General features: G+C 42.6%; 1 protein-coding gene across 2 annotated transcripts; it reads left to right on the top strand.

Moving 5' to 3' along the window:
• The first annotated feature begins 6,699 nt into the window (after positions 1-6,699).
• Positions 6,700-15,780, top strand: CYSLTR2 (cysteinyl leukotriene receptor 2). Of its 2 annotated transcripts, XM_061994624.1 has the most exons (3): positions 6,700-6,730; positions 6,849-6,921; positions 14,751-15,780. In XM_061994624.1, the coding sequence occupies exon 3, from the start codon at positions 14,779-14,781 to the stop codon at positions 15,709-15,711; it is 933 nt and encodes a 310-aa protein (XP_061850608.1). In that variant the 5' UTR covers positions 6,700-6,730; positions 6,849-6,921; positions 14,751-14,778; the 3' UTR covers positions 15,712-15,780. The 2 variants fall into 2 exon arrangements, with proteins under 2 accessions (XP_061850608.1, XP_010202403.1); XM_010204101.2 differs by lacking the exons at positions 6,700-6,730; positions 6,849-6,921 and adding an exon at positions 7,119-7,168.
• The last annotated feature ends 4,322 nt before the right edge of the window (positions 15,781-20,102 follow it).

The raw sequence follows: 20,102 nt of genomic DNA, 5'->3' as shown, positions 1-20,102 counted from the left end.
ACTAAAGAAATAAGACATGATACTATTGTCAAATTAAAACTTTTGAGTTACTTTCTAGGACTGCCTTTGATTAGTGGTGAAATGAAAGGTTTACATTATAATGTAACGGTGCTAATACAATATAAGTGCAGACACAAATTTGCTAGAAGTAATTTAATTAGCTCATAGGAATTATACTTACTATCTTATTGAATGCACTTAAGAGAGACCTAGGAAATGAAAATGTAGAATTGAGTAAATGAAGTCCAGAAGGCGTATTAAACAGGCTGCTCTTTGGAGCTTTCCTTGGAATGATGCTCTCTAGAGACTGTACCATCAAGTCATGGTAAAATCCAAAAGGTAGATAACTGCTTTGATTTTAAAGTGTATTAACTTTGTCTTGTTTTCTCTTTACATAAGCCTGTGTCTTTCTGTAGTAACTTTAGCATCACAGAATAACCTGGCAAAGTTTGAGCATCTCAAACAGATACGATGGGCCTCAGTCTCACTCCTGTCCTGTGCATGGGTACTAGTGACTGTAGCAACCAAGAAAAATTGCATTTCTCAGCAGTGAGAGATTAAAAAGATAAGTTTACTGATCAGAGATGTAATTTACACTGGTAAGAGCCTTCTTCAGCTGAGCATGGTGCCACACACACTGCACGTGTGGGTCAGACATCCCAGCAGACTTAGGGGAGGACCTCTGGGTGTGCTGGATCTCTCCCCTTCTCTGCTTGGCAAGTGATGTTCTCAGCATAGGGAAATCAGTCTAACACAAGACAGATTTCTTCAGTAGCAATGCTTTTCTGATGCATGTGAAGATCTCATTGTGGGAAAGCATAAGATTTATGTGAAAAAAAAGCTGTGAGATTTCGTCTTACTTGGAAATCTGCTGACAGCCTGCTGTGTGTTTTGCCTGTTGTCTGTCAGCCAGGCGAGATGTTGTTAAAACCAGTCTAACATATGGAAAGCAACAGTGGAGAGAAATGTACTAGGCAAACACAGCATTAACCCAGGAACCCAGCATCAGCCTTGTGGCAAGCAGAGTACAGCATGGTGCCATGGAAAAGGGGTGGTCACTGAGGATGTCACCAGTAGAGCAGACTGAACAGATCTTTCCCATGGGAACCACTTCATCTACCTGGGGATACGTCTTTTTAGGGTGATGCAACACAGATTGAAAACCCAATAGAGCCACGTGGGCAGTCATTTTGGCTAGTGTCCCCACTTTGGATGGAGTGGCTTCTGCTTTGTGGCTATGAAAGGGTGTCAAGCTGAGCTTAGAAGATGCTTGGCTAGAGTAGAGGAGACTTCTTTCTATTCACCAAATTCACTAATTGTATGAACTGTGCTAACACTTAGTCCCCTTGTGGCCATGGAATTTGACAAATTCCTTGTCCTAAAATTAGCTATACCAAAGCTTCATTTGCCTGGTTCTGTGAAGAGTCAAGCAGAGCTAATTGTGGCATAGACAGTGAGTCCTGATGCAGATAACTAAGGCTAGAAAAAGTACATTTTCATTGTGTCATTCTTTTTAATGAGAAGTAAAATAGGAGTTGATCCAGGAAATCCTAGGCAAGAGAAAGCTTTTTTATTTATAAAAACTTCTCAACTTTTCCTTCAGTCTATTATGTGAAAAATGAGTCATATTTTTGACAGTAGTGGATAAGAAAAGTTGTGGCTGAGGGACTGTGAGTACAAAGGGAGGCAGATGGATGGGTGTTAGAACATGCTGAACAAACAGCTTCATTTTGTTTATTCTCTTCTAAAATGCTCAGTCACTGGGTATTGGGAATGTTACATAAAACTAAAATCATTGTGCTAATTCTTCTCTGGTGGCATCCTCTGGATTTCAAGAGCTTTGGTCTTGTAGCAAAAACAACAAAGAGAAAGAAACATCTCTGCCATACAAGACTGAATCAAATCATGTGTTTCCCTTTTTTATTCTTCCTGCAGCAAAAGAGCAGTGAGCCTCTACCCAGCTAGTCTTCATTGCACTGAGGACTCTGAAAGCAAAACATGAGAGTGATCAAGATGGAGAAAGCTAGCCCCCTGTTTTGCTGTAAAACCCCATGCAAGCTTGACTGACAGTCCCCCAGTACTGTATCCAACCCATGTCAGGCTGCTCAAATCTTTCCAGACTGGTATGGAAAGACCATTATCTTGCGGTAGTGTTTAGCCACCGAATGTAAAACGGAGACCACCTGAATCTTGTCATTCTGATTTTGGAATGTTGCCGTTGGTTTTCAGCCAGCTGTTGGGTCAGGGATATTGTAAAAGAGTCAGCAAAAAGAGGAGAATGGAAACTTGTTTTACGTCAAGAGTCTATATTTGTATGAACACAGTGCATAGGGAACTGTGGAATTGCATACATGTGCCAACAGACGCAAATGACAAGTCTTTAGGAGGTCAAGTCTTAAGATAGAGATGACCAGATCCACTGCCAAATCCTTCAGACTCTGTGTTTTTATGATCCCAATAATGCTGTAACATCTAACGTGCCAACCAGAAACAGAGGTTACAACTGCAGACTGTGCAATTCCTCAAAACACGTAATTCAAACAGAAGGTCGCTTCAGCATCATGATAGTTACTGCTGTGTAGGCAAATGGCTGCAGAAATAGAGGGGGAGATTTTGAAAGGTATGCTACACAGGGAAGATAGAATATACCTGGCGTGCTGATAATCTTGCACGTGTTAAGTCTGAAGTGCTTTTAGTTAGTTGAAGAGAAAACTTTATTTTTCCCAGTCACATTGTTTGAGACTGCCTTATTTAGATTTTAATCCAAAAAGACACTATCCTTTTCAGTTACTTCAGTGGACTCCAGATGAAGGCTTGAGAAAGTGTTTGAGAAAGTGTTTGGTGTTTTGTCCTGCTCCAGTTCAGTCTTTTCAGAGTTGAAGATTGGATAGATCATTCTCCAGGAAGAGCATTAATGCTCCCAGCTGCCCTCAGCTCCATAGCTTTTGGAGACAATCAATTCTTCCCAAAGCCACTTTTGGAGGGATTGGCAAAAAACATTTCTAGTTTTAGTACTTCATGCTTGAAAAAGAACAGTTTAGTTTACATAAAGGCAGCATTAGATGTCTTTTTCCATTACATCTATATATTAATATTTCTCTGCCCTCATCAATGTATTAATGAGTAACAGTAAACAATTAAGAAAAGACTACAGGCAATTAAAAAAGATGTCATTACTAATGTTGCAAAAGAAACAGCTTGAAAAAGCTTCTGTGCTTTTCTTTTGTGTGTAATTCCTTTTTAAAATTACTCCTACTTCCTTCTTCATGCAGTAGTCACTTTCATCTTCCCATCTATCCAGCCTTATGGTTGACAGCAAATGAGCTGCTAACATTGGATGCTGGGTTTTTTTTTTTCTGGATTGCACAGAAAATGAATGTAGGCTCTGTAATTTTAGTCTCTGGAAACAGATATGTGTTAGTAGGCTAAGCCGTCACATTGAAGACATGCAGTGCTAAAATCTTCAATGGAGGTTATCCCTTCTGCTTGTTTGACAGATCCATTTTTACCAAAATCTTTTGGCGTGAAAAAAGTGAAAATCTGCCACTAAAAGTTCATTCCTGCAGACAGGAAAACATTGACTGAGGGATGTGAAAATATGCAGACTCCTTCATCTGTCTTGCCTGGGACAAATGACGTCTCACCCCAGCTCCCCTGGTGCTGGGTATTCCATGTCTCCTGTGCACAGTCCTCGTGGCCATGTAGCTTACAAGCTAACTGAGCTAGTGTGCAAATGCATCCATCCCCCATGAACTGGTGAGTTTGCATGAGTATGTTGGGATGTGCAGATGCACCAAGACCCAGATGGATTTCAGTCAGCTCTCCGCCCCCTCTGCCAAGGTGTGAAGTAAACAAGCGAGACTGCAATGACAGAGGCACAAATCAGACAATAAACTGACCTCAGACAGCAGCTCACCTGATGTTAGGGTGACACAGTCGTGCTGTGGGTGGATGCCTGGCCTTATGGAGCATGTAATAGCATGGTGTGTGCTTGGGAGGTCCAAGTTGCCCTATACAGGGAAAGTGGGGAACAGTCTCCTGGACTGGCATTCCCACCAGGCAGTGCACGGCCCATGAGGACTCTTGAACTAGCCTATGGGAAATTCTGAACAGGAAAAGGAGAGTGTAAATTTTTGCTTCTACCTGGCCTGGAGTGGTTATTTCAGGTCTAAAGTTTGTCTTCTTCATACATTCAGAGCCTGCAATGGTGACTTTGCTTGCTGCTGTGGGCTGGAGCCCTCCTTTGTGAGCAGTGCAGTGCTCCTGCACAGTGTTGAAGGGGCAGTGGGTTGTGAGAAGGGGCAAAAAAAAAAAGGATGAGTCACCTCCTCCTGCTTTCCTGTCTTGAAAACGGGCTGTCATAGAGCAGAAATGCAAAAGGGAACAGAAACAGGCAGGATGGAGAGTAGCTGCAGCCCAAAGGGGTAGTTTGCACTCTGCTGCATCCTCAGTTGTCTATGTAATTTATGGGACTCAAAATTCAGAAATAATCTAGGCTCCTGACTGTTGAATATGCGATATACACGTAGCATCTTGTGATGAAAGTCTGATACTTCATGATATTCTGAGATGTCTTCTCCAGAATTACTGAAGTTTTTATTAGTGAGAAATGTAATAAACTCCCCTCGGAAGCTGAGTCATTCAGTGACTGTTTCTAAAAAATCCCAAGCAATCACTCCAGATCTAGCTCATCAGGTGCAGGGTGAGTTGGCAGCCAACCTCACTTATTCAAAGCCAAGCTAAAAGCAAAATACAGAATTACTTTATTAAAGGGAGGAAAGAGTACTCTCCAGGAAGCAGGGCATTTAAGAAGGTGAATGTGAGAAATTATTCAGGCAATGAAGATAACCATATCACATGGTCAAAGAGATGTTCTCAAAACACATTCAGGAAAATAAAATGTGATCAACGTCTAACTTTTCTGCATGTTTTGGTCTCTGACCTTGTGTATCTGAGCACAGCCTGCCTACCAGTCCCAGAGTGATTATCACTGTGTGCCACGTGATGGAGATGTCATCAGACTGCTACTGCAATGCCTAAATTAGTCTCTGCCAGTTGCAGATAAGATGCAGTCTGAGTTACTGGGGCATCTACAGAGTGAACACCAAAGCTATAGCTGTCCCCTGGCCATGGCCTTGCTGGCTGAAGCAATAGCACCTCATGCTGCTCCCTGATGCATGTCACAGCTCCTTGCCAAAGAGATCTGGCCCTAAAATCTGCCCGCCAAGCTGCTTGTGGGAGTATTTCTACCCTGCTTCAGTCCATATGGGTTGGATGAGCAGAGGCCTCCTGTTTCAAGTGTCTATGGTACCTGCCTCAGTGACTGAATGGGATGAGGAAGTGCACATGAGCCACTCTGCAGGCAGACCATGGCAAATTGGGAATCAGTTGGTAATCAAAGAAGCCAGTGCAACCACAGATGCAAGAGAACACTTATCCATGGCCATGGCTGCAGTAGGAGCTGGCAAAGCCTAAGTCAGGCACCAGTGGTCTCAGGAGGGTCCTAATTTACAGGCATGCTGCACCTGTGATTCTATGACCTTGAAAATTCATTCTAGGTTTGGGGCTTTTTAAGCTTACTTTGCTCTCACAATCCAAATGTAAGCAAATGTTCAAACCCAGCACTAATCAATTTTGTGCTCACTCCAGAGACGAAAGATGTTAGGCTAGGTTCTAGCTAAGCTGGTTTTCTATGTCCTGTTTTAGCCCCATGATAAAAAAAAAACCCACTTACAGACCCACTCTTAAGCTGTATGTACGTCCTCCATGGGCATAGAGACTTGTGAGGTCTGTTGACAGGAGTCTTTGCAGCCACTGCACATTTCCACCATGACCCTGCATGGGGAGCACACCCAGAAGACTATTTTGACTCTCCTCAAGTCCACATCTACAACCAGAGTGAAGAGCAATAAATGAGAATCAAGCACAAGGAGACAATGGAGGAGAGATTGCAATTATTATCTGAAGCACTTTGGAGTATAGACAACTATACATGTGGGTGGCAAGGAGGTTTCTTTGGGAGACTCCTCATCTGCTGAGCTGTGGACTCCTGACTTACCACCTATACGAAAGAGAATACAGCAGCTAGAAAGGACTTCAATGTGTCTAGTCCTCCGTGTGCTGACAGGACAGCAGAGGAATAGCCAAGCTGTTGTACCTAGAGTATGTATAGATACCTTTTTCACAGCTGTAGTGGGTTTGGACCACCCATCTCTGCAGCCAACGTTGCTCTGCTGAGAAGTGGGAAAACGTTAAGGAAGATTCAGGCATTCTCTGTAGCTCACGGCCTAACAGAGCTATGTATTCTGTTCCTATCAAAATTCCAGCAAAATTAGTCCCTAAGCTCTGTAAACTCAGCCCCAAACAAACTATGAGCTGAATGAGATTACGCACCAATTCCTGGCATCCTGTTTACAGTTTCGTTCTTCCTGTGGTTTCTACATGAAAGGCCTGCAAAATAACCCTGGCACGTATCCTCTTCATAATTCTGAGAACTACATCTCTAGCAATCTATGTGAAGCTTATATGGGGATCTCCTCTGATATTTTGAGCAACCCTAATTATTGAAAGCATGTATCTATAACCGTGGGCCCAAATATAGAAATCCAGAAAGCTTCCCATCATGTCACATAGCTGTGGGGCCTCTTTCATTGGATGAAAATTAAGAACGATTGTCATGTGATTGCCTACACCACTCCATGAGCTAAGAGTATTTCTCTTTTAAGAAGATGTGAGATCTTTTAATCAAGATTTCTATCCCTTTCCTACTGCTTATTGCTTTTCTGAGGCTTCTACATAAATAGCACTTGGGTTCTGCTTCAAGTTTTTGTGTGTTTCCTTTCCACTAGCAAAACTGAGAGTTGTGGGGAACAGAAGCAGAAGAAGGAAATACTGAACACACCAGAAGGCACACGAGCTGAGGTAGGACAAGATCTGTCTGCTTTTTCTGATGTAGATTAAAATGGTTGCAATGATTAAAATACAATCTACTTGTATTTCTTATTACTCACAGTAAGCTTTTTATTTGTCAGAAGCTTTGGTCTTTGACTTGACTTCTCTGTGACAAAGCTGGTCTTGAGAAATTTTTTTGACAGAAAAGAGGGTGAATTTATGTAACTAGGAACATTTGCCAGATGGAAGCTAACAATCAAGTTCTGGATCTGATTAAGTGAGTCTTGTGTTTTTTTAATGAGATGAAAACTACATATTCAGTTTATGGCAAACTTTTACAGTAAAAGGTGTTAAATGTGAGAACCTTGATTTTTAAAAAATATCCTGTGCATGTAGAAAGGTTAATAAAATGCTGTTTTGATTATTTTTGTGTTAATTTAAAATATTACATACTGTTACATTTACTCCTGGTAACGCTGCTCCTGAAATGCAGAGTAAATGCTGGAAAAAAGCCAAAGGGAACTTAAAAAACCTGGTAACTTCTGTTTTTCTCAGAAGTACAATTGCAAATGCAGGGGGTCTCCTACATATCAGTGATAACTAACTGCCTCGTGTAATGAACGTGAGACTGTAATATCTGGAGTTCTCTTCAGACAAATAGTTATGGTGACAGATACATCTGTTTTTCTTGGCATACAAAAGGATTTATATACATTTGTTGCTTAACATAGCAAAAAGAAAATTTTGAATGAACAGCTGGATTTCCCTACTTAACTTTACACAAGCAGATCACTATCACAAATAGGTTCTTAGGTAGTTCCTCATGTTATAGCAAACACAGTGTTTCAAAATCTAAGTTCAGCAGACTGGAAACAGAAAGTTTTGTGTTTACAACTTTAGAGAAAGCAGAGGTTTTGTATTTAAACCTTTAGCAGCAGCATCTCTCCACCACACCTCTTCCTTCTGTCCAGGCACAGCACAGAAATTGATCTCATTGTGGGCTGCCCAGGGAGATGGTGGAGTCACCATCCCTGGAGATATTTTAAAGACTCATAGATGAGATGCTGAAGGATACGGTTTAGTTGAGCGATATACTTGGCAGTGTGAGGTTAGTGGTTGGATTCAGCGATCTTAAAGATTTTTTCCAACCGTAAATCATTCTGTGATCCTATGAATCTCTGTATTAATATCACCACAGGTGTTTGTCTCATTACACCAGCAGGAATTAGGGATAACACAGTAAAGCGAACTGTGGCTGTTACACTGCCAGGAACTAGGAGCAAGTTGTGGCTGTAAGAAATGTGCCAGCAGCTCAGACCAATGTCCATCTAGTCCAATATTCCATTTCTGATGGTGGTAATGAGAGAGGTTAGTTAGAAACAACATGAGGATCTGATCACCTGCTGTATCACCTTCCAGAGTGCTTTCCCCTTGCATTTCCTCAGTTTCCTGACTGTTCATGGGCACTGGAGAGTACATCCTGCCACGTCTTTTGTTTCCCGTGTATTGTCTCGCATTTGTTGGCTCTTGATTGGGGCCTACTGAGCCACCTGCCTGCACTGCCTGCTGTGGCAGCAAGCTCCCAGCACTCTTCGCTCCTCACTGTGCAGGGGAGCACCCTCTTGTATTTGTTTGGAAGCAGACTCAACCACTCTGCTGAGCAACCCAAGTCCCAGTACCACAGGACCCTATGAGTGATGGTGCACACTCACCATCATCCAACACTTTTGTGACTCTATAAACCTTCATCACATCCATCTTCAGCCTCCTCCTGTCTGTACTGAAGAGTCAGGCTTTTTTAGATCTTGCTCTGTCTCCTGGATTATTTCACTTGCTACTCTCTGAACCTCCTCTAACTCCATCATCTCTTTTTTGAGTTTAGAGACCAGAACTACTCACTATAGCGATGCATAGAGATTTTATACAAAGTAATACTCTACTTTTTTCCCTATAGTCTTCTTGATGGTGCCCCTCATTTTAAAGACATTTTTGGCTGCTTCTACTATGGCAGTCAATGCAAAAATGACTTGAGTAGATGATCAGTGATCCCTTTCTTAAATGTCACAGCCATTTTAAGTTTATATCATGTAGACATGGTTTAGATTATTTTTCCTAGCATGCAACAATTTGCATTAAAATATGGTAGCCCTGCCAGCCGGAAATCATCTTCTCCAATCGCTTCATCCATTGTCCTCACAGCCTCAAGACAAGATCACTCTTTTTAGAAGAGACATTGGCTCTTTCTCACCAGACTGGTGATTTAACAAGCTCAGAGCCTTCATTCTTTATTACAGAACGACCTCATTGAACAAGAGGTGAAAATCTGTCTCAGTGCTCGGTAGCTCCCAGCACTGAGACAATAGACTTGTGGCCCTTGAGCTGCCATCTCAAGCTCTTCTTGTAGACAAGCCAGTCCTCTGGCACAGTGCCTGACTGTAATGGTGGGTTACATGCCTTGGCCAACAGTCTCAAATTTGAGATCTTTTGGGATGCTGGTTATGAATGCCATCTGGTCCTGATTACTTATTGGCCTCCCACTTATCTGGTCAGCTTGACATTTCCCACACACATTCCTCGAGTAGAGCTGGCTCCTCTGACCCATTTGCTACATCAGGCATGAGAATACCTCAACATCTTTGGCAGGGAAATGTAAATTCACTGAGTTTCTCTGCTATGGCTTTGTTGTCTCTAAGAGATCTTTTGCTACCAAACAACCTTGCCAATTCTTTAGCAATCTTCCACCTTTCAGTAGATTTACAAAACTTACTTGTTTTTTTGCATCCTTTACCAGATGCTTTTGACTCTTTTTTTGTTGCTGTTGTTGTTAATGCTTTTAGTTTCCTCTCCGTATTTAATCTGACATAATACAGGTTTTCCTGTTCTCCCCATTTGGACAAGTCTTCTCCTTTATAAATTTCCTTGTAATAGTCTTTCTAACTATTCTGATAGACATTGGGCTCAATATTTATTAAAATGTCTACTGCTTTTGGAATGTAGTTTTCTAATACAGATTTTGTGGATTTTTCTGTTTGTTTTTCCAAACAGCCTCCAAAATTATGTAGACTTATTCCTTTTGAGACTGCTTCTCTGTCCCACAACACTTCTGGACTTAGTTCTACTGTGATGGCTGGTACAGGGCTCCCTCCACCAAAACCTACTTGCACTAGTACCTCTGAAGTACTGAAGATCAAATATAGAACTGCATCTTGTCTTGGGAACTTGTTTCCATGACTGATTATTCTAGGAGTCAGGCATTTGTTGCATATGACAGTATATCACATTCTGCTGCAGCACTGCATCTTGATAAAGGCACCCAAAATCTCCTGGTATTGCTACCTGCTTTCAACTTCCTACTCTCACACAACATTTTTGATGACTGTCATCATCATGATGAGGAGCTTGGTAGTGCATTTCTAGTACTACATTTTTATTATTACAGTATGGAATGTCTGTCTACAAGAACTCTGTGGTGCTTCTTTTTAGCCATAATATTTTTATGCTGCTGCAAGCTATATAGTTCCTCATACACAGTGCCACTCCTCCACCTGTGCATCCTACGCTACCATTACCATAAAGCTGGTAGCATGGCAACACGGGCTCCTCTTGATTATCCTCTCTCGAGCAGTTTTCTGAGGTGCCCCTTGCACCAGGGTTGTTGTCTCACACCAAGATTTCCAGCTCCCCCAGATCATTTTGTACTTCGAGCACTGATGTAGAATTACACGTAAGATTTCCTTTTGATCAGTCACTCAAGATAGCATGCACCAGCCAACTGGTTCTGTGGGCAGTTGGATTTGCCTTCCTTAGTTATTACTGTTGGGTTTTATTTCCGTCCTGACCTTCTCAGAAGTACATTGGATGTGTGTTCACTTCCCTCTCAGGTCTCATCAGTCTAGCCCACTTGCTCTCCCCATGCCCACCAGCTTCCCTGTTGCTTCTAATCAAATATTCCTCTGCAATCCTTTTGTTCTGCAGCACCAGCAGCCTGGCTCCATTCTGGGTATGGTGCAGTGTCTCCTTTCTGTATTGCTTTATTCCAAAAGAGCCCTCCATTCCTTACATACCTGAATTTCTTCTCTCTACTGCCTCATCCACACATTGAAACACTGTGTGTAACCTGAGCTTCTCTCTTGCCTCGTTACTGAGCCTCGAAGATCCCACCTTCATCGCTGGCACCTGCAATCCCCACAGCCATCACCTCTCCTGCACCCCTAACCAATCTGCACAGACACCTCGTGAGTGTTCTCCAGGCTCCTGCCCTGCTCCTGCTGAGCCACTCTTGCCTCAAGACAGCCACTCTCCTCTTTCCACATTCCCAGCTCTTCGTCCTGCACATGCACACACAAAACCAGCCCAGGGAGGTGGCTGCACACATCATATGCTGGGAAGTTTACAGGGTTGACCCTGTCTTGCTGCTAGACTTCTATCTGCATCTTAAGCCTAAAACATGATGGTTTAGGGGTAATTTTGTTAGTTCAGTCTCTCCTCCAAATAAACAAATGTCCTCTTGCTCTACTAGTTCCCCACCTGGATTGCACACCCATCTGTTTGTTAAGGGTGTTAGATGAACCTTAGACAAGGAATGTCTTTCTGTTATCCTCTTACCTTAAATCACACTCAAGCCAGGCTAAGATAAAAGGCAAAATATATCTTCATAATAAATATCCTCCATTTATAATAGATCATAAATAATTTCTATGCAATTTATTATGAAAGATAAATATTTATTTATTAAATCCATACCAATCAAGCTCTAAATATTTCTAAAAGACTTCACAGAGGTGAAGAAAAGACAAAATCTCACTCAGATTCTACATCTAATCTATTTACACAGCAGTTATTTCAGGAAAGCCTCCCTTTGTTTTGCTTGGCTCACATACTCTCTCTCCTGCCAAGATGATTGTCAGAGCCTTGGCACATGAATCATCTGCTTCCACTTGATAGCTTCTATCTGGGAAACTCATATATAGAAAAAAATCTGACAGAGAGTTTCTATCAGAGAGGTCTTACAGTACCACCGAAGAGAGATTCCCATTTCAAATTGTCCCTTGCTCTCTCTTTTCCTCAGAGGACTTACAGACCTTACTATTGATCTGTCTTGTTTTAAGGGACCCCATAGGTCTAGTATCTCAGCCGAAACCTACTGTGTTCATTCTTGACCCAGGAGATTGTCTGGACGCTCTTGCTGAGAACAAAGTTTTTTGCCTGTCCTTAGATATGCCATTCCTTCTGTTTATCTAGGAGCCACCTCCTAGCCTTAGCTGGCTAGTAAACAGTTCTTGGTTTCAAGAAGTGGGAAAAAATTACCCCCTTCTCCTCTGTGGTTGCTTGACACAGTCATACATGAAAGAAATCTTTCACTGCACCTTCCTTTCTACATTTATCTCTGTGTTAAAACAAAATAGGATCACCTACATGTGGTAATCTCACGAGTCGCTCCTGGCCCTTGACTGAGGACAAGCATCGTGGTTGGTAACAGTTTTCAATTGACTGGTCTCCAGCCTCTTTCCCTGACACCCATAAGAGCTTAACAGTTTTGTTTGGATAATTTAAAAAGGAGTGTGAGCACTAGCTTTCTTGCTGGGTCTAAGGATTTTTCTCAATTACACATACACCTCTAGTTTCCTAAAGATCTTTAGCTAGAAGAAGAAATGAGGAGCACAAAATTGCTTTAATGACAGTTGTTAGCTAGATAACCTCATAGGAAGAGCCTGAGCAAAGTGCCCTCAGTCTGTGTGCTTGTAGTGCTCTTCTGAGAGTGTGGGGATCCAAGGGCTTTTAATCAACTGAATTTTTGTTGCTCAAATCCTGCCCTTCAGCAGATAGGGCAGGGACACAAGCCATCACTTGTAGTGCTCAGCAGGGCTTTGACTTTGTCCACACTCCAAGTTCTTCACCCTCATTTGATACCTCTAACTAATAGTGCTTCCACACAACAGGATTGCTTCAACAGCTGGCTGATCCTTTCAGTGGTATTTTCTTGTCTTTTGGGGTTTCTAAAGGCAGTAGGTCTTGGGCTATAGGACAACACAGTCAGAAAGGCTCTTCCCTTGGAAGTACTTCAGGCTGCTGCAAAACGGGAACAAAACTGTTCAAAACTCCTCTGATTGTTGAAGGTTTGTTCTTAGAAAGTGTTCCTTGTCTCTCCACTCCATGAGGGAATCGGATCTCAAATGAGGAGATTTCCTTTAGGGGCATATGTTTACTGAGTCTGGGGCTTTGCTGAGCCCAAATATGCAGTAAGTCCACTTCCAATCTTCAGTGGTCTGAGCTCAATAGATATTATTACATTTTCTGGAGGCATAATTTCAGACACTCCAGGGACTGGTATGATGTTTTTGTGAGTATCTCCCTTCCACCAAGTCACCACTTTCCCATCTTGTGACAAGTGAGGGTTGAGTCCTCTCCTTGAGAGCCCAGCACAGGCGTCATACTTCCCACGCTCCCTGTTGCAGTGGGACACATCTGGTTCTTATATGATGACAGACATTGAGACACCACCCAAAAGATACCATGGGCTGCTCTGAGCATAGCTCAGGCTCTCCCACCACAGCTTGAGTTTCAAATTAGCTCCTAATTCCAGCACACTGGGAATACTTCACCAGGTAGCCGGGAACCCAGAACACCCAAATCTAGAGCCACTTCTACCCCATGGGAGACTCTGCTTGTGCAAATAAAGGTGAGGTCCAGAATACAATGTAGCTGTGTGCTATCAACTCATTACCACTTTCACTGGGGCAAGTTAAAAGCTGCTTTTTCATGCATCTAGAAATGCCACATAGTTCTGGTTTTTAGACTAAAATTGTTCATGCTCCATCTCTATAATATGCTGGCAGATGCAGAGAGGGAATTGTTCCCACTATTAAACCAGCAATACTGAAACCTTGCTTTCAAAATACTAATAGCTGAAAGTCAGCTGAGAGAAGAAATCAGGAGTTCAGCAAGGAAATAGACTCTAATGAGGAAAAAAAAAGTATTTTTAGAGTGTTTTAGCAGTGACTGATTTTGATTTGATTGAATTATACCCTTATAGGAGGAAAAATATCACTCTGTGAATGCAGCTCATTTTCTCACAGGCCATTTTCATTAGGGCTGCAGGGCGTGTAGGTGACTGTCTGATGCCAGGCAGTTGAGCACAAAAAAAGGGTTGAGAAAGTGGTAAATGAAGCAAAGGCCCTACGAAAAGAGACACAGGAGAAATATAGGGTAAGGAGGAGGTAGCTTAAAAAGGGACCATATATGACTAGTACAGTACACAGTGTTTAAGGTCACATTGTCCTTAATTTATACATTCTGTTGTTAACCAATATACCTCTGGTATTGCCAGGGAAAGTTCAGGGACAAACTGCCAACAATACACCGTAACATTTTCACTAGTTCCAAAAGGCAAATTCAGTCCTTTTGGCTTTTTGTCCTAATTTGAAATGCAGATTTACCAGTCGAGAGTGATTTCTTTTCTGATCAAGCTTTGATGTCTACCTGGTAGGTAATTGAGGACTCAAAGTCTCCCTCCTATAAAATGGCTGATAGCAAGTTGGTTTGTTTTGCTCAGTGGAGATCAAAGAGTTGTCATTGAAACACACACTGAGCACTCATTTTTAAAAGGCAGCACTTTCATAGGTTGAAACAACAACCAGCAGCTCTAATACCAAAAGTCTCCAATTTTAGACTGGGGGCTTTATGCCTTGCAATGTGAATTTACTGGGACATCACAAGCAATCTCTCATTAATCAACTTTTACTTTCCACTGCCTTCTGCATTTTGCAATTTCTGCCCTCAGCAAAATAGTCCTGAATAGCTGAACTCCATGGCTGGCCTGTAACCCATCACTCACTCTGCTTTTTTTTTTGCTTTGTCAGAAAGACAGAGAGAGCCTGGCTCTAGACTATGAATACTTCTGAGATGGTGCTAGACTACAACTTCACTAACAGCTCCTTCAACTGTACCATTGACAGCTTCAAGCAAGTAATTTATCCCATTATGTATCTATTCATCTTCTTCCTGGGTGTCGTTGGAAATGGCCTTTCCATTTATGTCTTCTTCCAGCCTTCACAGAGGAAGACCTCAGTAAACATTTACATGCAGAATCTGGCTGTTTCAGATCTCATGTTTGTGAGCACTTTGCCCTTTCGGGCCACGTACTTCCTGTTGGGATCACGTTGGATATTTGGTGATACTGTCTGCAGGATCATGACTTACAGCTTGTACGTCAACATGTACTGCAGCATTTATTTTCTCACCGTGCTCAGTGTGGTCCGTTTCATAGCCATCGTCTACCCACTCAAAAGCTGGAAAGTAACCAACATGAAGTATGCCAAGATAATATGCGCAGCTATATGGGTCTTTGTGCTGGTAACTGCCAGCCCTCTGTTAATCAAGGGAGTCACTGGGTACAGCAACCCAGTCAAATGCTTGGACCTCCATCCCTCCAGCACACACAGGCTTCTCGTGATGAACAGCTTTGTCCTTGTCGTGGGCTTCGTTCTGCCATTTTGCATAATTATTGTGTGCTACGTCTTTGCAATCAAAGTGTTGCTCAAGTCTAAGACTCCGCAGCGAAAGAAGGCAGTCTGTCACAAGAAGGCACTGTCAACCATCATCATCACTCTCATCCTCTTCCTCCTCTGCTTCCTGCCATATCACGTCCTGCGAACTGTCCACCTGATGCATAGCAGCTGCAACCAGGCCAACCTGCCAGTACACAAAGCACTGGTGGTTGCCCTCTGCCTTGCTGCCATGAACAGCTGCCTTGATCCTGTCCTTTATTACTTCGCTGCTGAAGATTTCAAAGCAAGAATCAAAAGTTTGTACCGCAGGTAACTGATGTAGAATTGAAAAATATCTGTATGGTCCCAGTGGGACGTCTAGATTGGGTCCATACTATTCAATGGCAGTGGCTGCATTGTGCTAGCCAGCTCACAACCATGCTGGTCACTGCAAAAATGCCTTAGAGAGAACTCATTCTGGGTGGTTAAAACTGAGGCAGGATGATCAGAGGTTAGGTCTGTATGTGATCCTTGGTTCTCTTATATTTAGCAGTGCAGATATACCTCTAGCGTTCACTCACTCCAGGACAAGAGATTGAAAGGGATTTACCTTGCTACTCGCTTATGTGTATTTCATTTCACAACACTCCATTAGTGATTTGAAGGGAAACTGCTCACCTGGCCACGTCAGGGTCTGTGCCTGAACCTCTCTTTGCGCAATTTCCCTGTATGTGCAGAGGTATGTGGTTCACATGCTGTGACACCCAACAGATGCTTAACACCCTCCCAATTCCCTTTTCAAAAATTGGCCAAAAGTTTGCACATAACAGAAAAACAAAGCATCACAAGTACTTTCTGCTGAGGCTGACAGAGCTAAACAGTACCTGGCACCAGCTCAGGCTGCTCAGAAGGCATTAACATTTCTAGATTTTCCGCTCTGAAGAGACCACCAAGGTATATTGCATAACGTTTCACTGATTTTCAACTGAGATAATGACTTCGAGAAAATCATACTCATAGTTCTTACTCATAGTGTGCTATGAGTAAGAACACTGCTGGCAGTGAGGGCAGGATGCGAGCACACAGAGCACCAGGCTGCACCCTGCAGCTCTCTGCGTGTGCACTGATTCCTTCGAGGTCATTGCAATGCTTAGTTTTATGCTCAGTGCTGCCAGTGCTTTTCTGAAAGCCAAAGTTTGGCAGCTCGGTTCTCAAGTAGGAATCCAAAGACAGACTTCTAAAATTATTTTGGTCCAAATGAGTAGCTAGGGAGTGGTTTCCTCCACCCAGGTAAATCAGCCTGGAGGCAAACCACTGCCAAAGGCATTCCTAACCCCTCACCTCCTGCCTGTTCTGAGGAGGAAACTGGTCCCCTTTTTCCATAAAATTAACTTCCAGTTTCTTTGAACTTCCTGACATCAAATACATGCCACTGCTGGGAAAGCAGGGAAAGATGAGCAGAAGAAGAGGAGGAGAGAGAGGGCTCTTTTATAATGAAGTGGAGAGCTATGCCTATGGTACTTTGGAAAATCTCACCAAATGGCAACCGCATTTTTAAGTGTCTGAATGCCTTCTAACATATGCTTCCTAAAAATCAGACCAATTGCAATTAAGTGAACACAGACTCCAAATTCAGATTGATCACATCTAAATTTTGCTTTTCATTATCTCATTTTTTAAACAAAGATTTGAAGTTTTGTCAGGATTTATGGGAGAGCAGTCTGTTCCACATGAAAGCCAAAAGAAGTGCTGAAAGTCTTCCCTCACTGTGAAATCTACCCAAAAGAAAGTTTCTCTCAGTGAAGATGCTTTTCTCAGTCCTCAGAACTATATTGGAGAAAGTATTCTATAAACTGAATGTTGTTGCTTCCAAACAAAAATAACTGCAGCTAGCTATTTTCAGCTCTGAAATATACAGAAAACAAGTCATTGCCACTAAGGTGGGAAAGTACTTGGAAAATCACTGGGAAGGTCACATTTTTCTTGGCCTATCTAAGGGTTATGTTCAAGTGCAGTGTCACTTTATGATGCCTTTGATGGAAGCAGAGTTTTATCGTAAGTCTTCACTAAATAACTTCAACAACTCAGTGGCATACCTGAGAACAGACCTAAGGATGCCATGTGAACTCCCGCAGTGCTCAGTCTCATGCTTTTGAAGGAAAAGGGAATATTACCACTGGTTTGAAACGGGAATGAGATCAAGATGATAGCCTGTCCATAGAGATAGAAGACAAACAATTGTAAGGAAGAGGGCAAATGCTTTTTCCCTGTCGAGAGTAGATGGGAGCAGGAGCAAGTGACGATCTTCAAGCCTCTGATGAGATGCTCTACACCTTAAATACTAGAGGGCAATGGAAAAAATTATCCAGTCTAAACTCACTAATGTGTTTTTATCTGTATCCATCCAATACACCCTATTATCAGATAATTTGCATCTAGGGGATATATGTATCTCACTTATAAAGTCACTTTTTTTCTGTATTGACCACGCTACATCTTTGTTACCAATTGAATTAAGTGTCAAACCTGTGTTTTAATAAACCAAATTTACTAGTGGCTGAAGATATGTTTTGTATTGATTGCACAGCTAACAAGGAATCTCCTCAGAGAGCAGATGGAAAAAGACCAAGAAACAGATCTTGTGTTTTTGTAAATGGGCCATCATTTCATGAGAGAGAAATGTCTTTGGAGGTGTGAGAGCGTCCTACTGCCTCCTTCACTTCACCAGCAACATGGTGAGGAGCACCAATCAAAACCTGGGATGCAGATAAAGTAATAGTTTGGTGTTTTTAATTATGATTTCTTTGCAAAAGAATTCAAGACCATCATGTTAGGAATCCTCATATACAACTTTAAGAACACTTACCCAGCATATCATGTTCCCATTTATTGCTGTTTCTCCACATGGTATCTTTGAATATCTCTGTTCACTGAGATGAAGACCTGGGTTGTTTACTGTGGAAGTATCACAGTAAAAAAATGCAGGGAAAAAAAAAGGTACCATATTTATTCTGAAAAATAAAGCTCCTGACAGTTAAATGACTAGCAATGACTCTAAAGTCCCTCAAGGGACCACCTACCTTTTAAAAAGTATTTTGATATGTTTCCTCATTTTTCCAGGAGACAAAACCTAAGAATAACTATGTGCATGGTAAGTTAAAGCAACAGTAAACTTTTGAGTTTGAAAGAGACACAAGAATAGGAAATGAATTCTTTAAGTAACTGGTACCCCTAAGCAACAGCAAATGCTCTACCTTCATATGCATGTTTTCCTGTCATTAAGGGAAGCCTTAGTATTTCTAGATAAAGCCAAACTTTCAGTCTAAAGCTACACCAGAGACACAGAGAGATTGTTTAAAAGAATCTCACTGTAGGAAATCCCACTCTTCACATTTGCTTTTTAGCCCTGGTTGAGGCCCACATGTGGCTGTGTTTACCTGACGGAATGGTATTGCAGGGGACACATTTTTATTTTAAGCAATGCATTATCACGTTCATTTTCTTGATATATCCTCTGCTTTCTGCAACATACATTCTGTTGCCACAGCTTATATTTTGCTTTAGCTCCTAAAAGTGTCCAGAGAAAGGGCTGCACGTTTTGCTGGCTCAACATAGAATCATAGAATCACAGAATGGTAGGGTTGGAAGGGACCTCCAGAGATCATCTAGTCCAACTCCCCCTGCAGAAGCAGGGTCACCTAGATCAGGTCGCATAGGAACATGTCCAGGTGGGTCTTGAAGACCTCCAAGGAAGGAGACTCCACAACCCCTCTGGGCAGCCTGTGCCAGGGCTCCCTCACCTGAACAGGGAAATAGTTTTTTCTTATGTTTAAGTGGAACTTTTTGTGTTCCAGCTTCATCCCATTACCCCTTGTCCTGTTACTATCTACTATAGAAAAAAGGGATGTCCCAACCTCCTAACACTCACCCGTTAGATATTTGTAAATATTAATGAGATCTCCTCTCAGTCTCCTCCAGAATAAACAGCCCCAGTTCCTGCAGCCTTTCTTCATATGAAAGATGTTCCAGTCCCCTGATCATCTTGCTGGCCCTGCACTGGACTCTCTCCAGAAGTTCTCTGTCCCTCTTGAGCTGAGGAGCCCAGAACTGGACACAGGACTCCAGATGAGGCCTCACCAGGGCAGAGTAGAGAGGGAGAAGAACCTCCCTTGACCTGCTGGCCACACTCTTCTTGATGCATCCCAGGATGCCACTGGCCTTCTTGGCCACGAGGGCACATTGCTGCCTCATGGTTGGTTTATTATCAATCAGGACTCCCAGGTCTCTCTCTGCAGAGCTGCTCTCCAGCAGTTCAACCCCCATCCTGTACTGGTGCATGGGGTTGTTCATTCCCAGATGCAGGACTCTGCACTTGTCCTTGTTGAACCTCATGAGGTTCCTCTCTGCCCAACTCTCAAGCGGCTGAGATCCCACTGAATGGCAGCACAGCCTTCTGGGGAATCAGCCAGTCCTCCCAGGTTGGTGTCATCAGGGAACTTGCTGAGGGTACACTCTGTCCCCTCCTCCAGGTTATTGATGAAGATGTTGAACAAGACTGGCCCCAGAACCGATCCCTGTGGAACTCCACTGGCCACAGGCCTCCAACTCGATTCTGTGCCATTGATCACCACCCTCTGGGCTCTGTCAATCAGCCAGCTCTCGATCCACCTCACTGTCCACTCATCCAATCCACACTGTTTGAGCTTTCTGATGAGGATGTTATGG

This window comes from Colius striatus, chromosome 1 (genome assembly GCF_028858725.1).
Source record: "Colius striatus isolate bColStr4 chromosome 1, bColStr4.1.hap1, whole genome shotgun sequence".
Classification (NCBI taxonomy): Eukaryota; Metazoa; Chordata; class Aves; order Coliiformes; family Coliidae; genus Colius; species Colius striatus.
This window is presented reverse-complemented; position numbering and strand designations above follow the sequence as displayed.

Excerpts from the sequence above, each read along its gene's own strand:
- CYSLTR2 (XM_061994624.1), top strand. The coding sequence starts at position 14,779 with ATGAATACTTCTGAGATGGTGCTAGACTACAACTTCACTAACAGCTCC.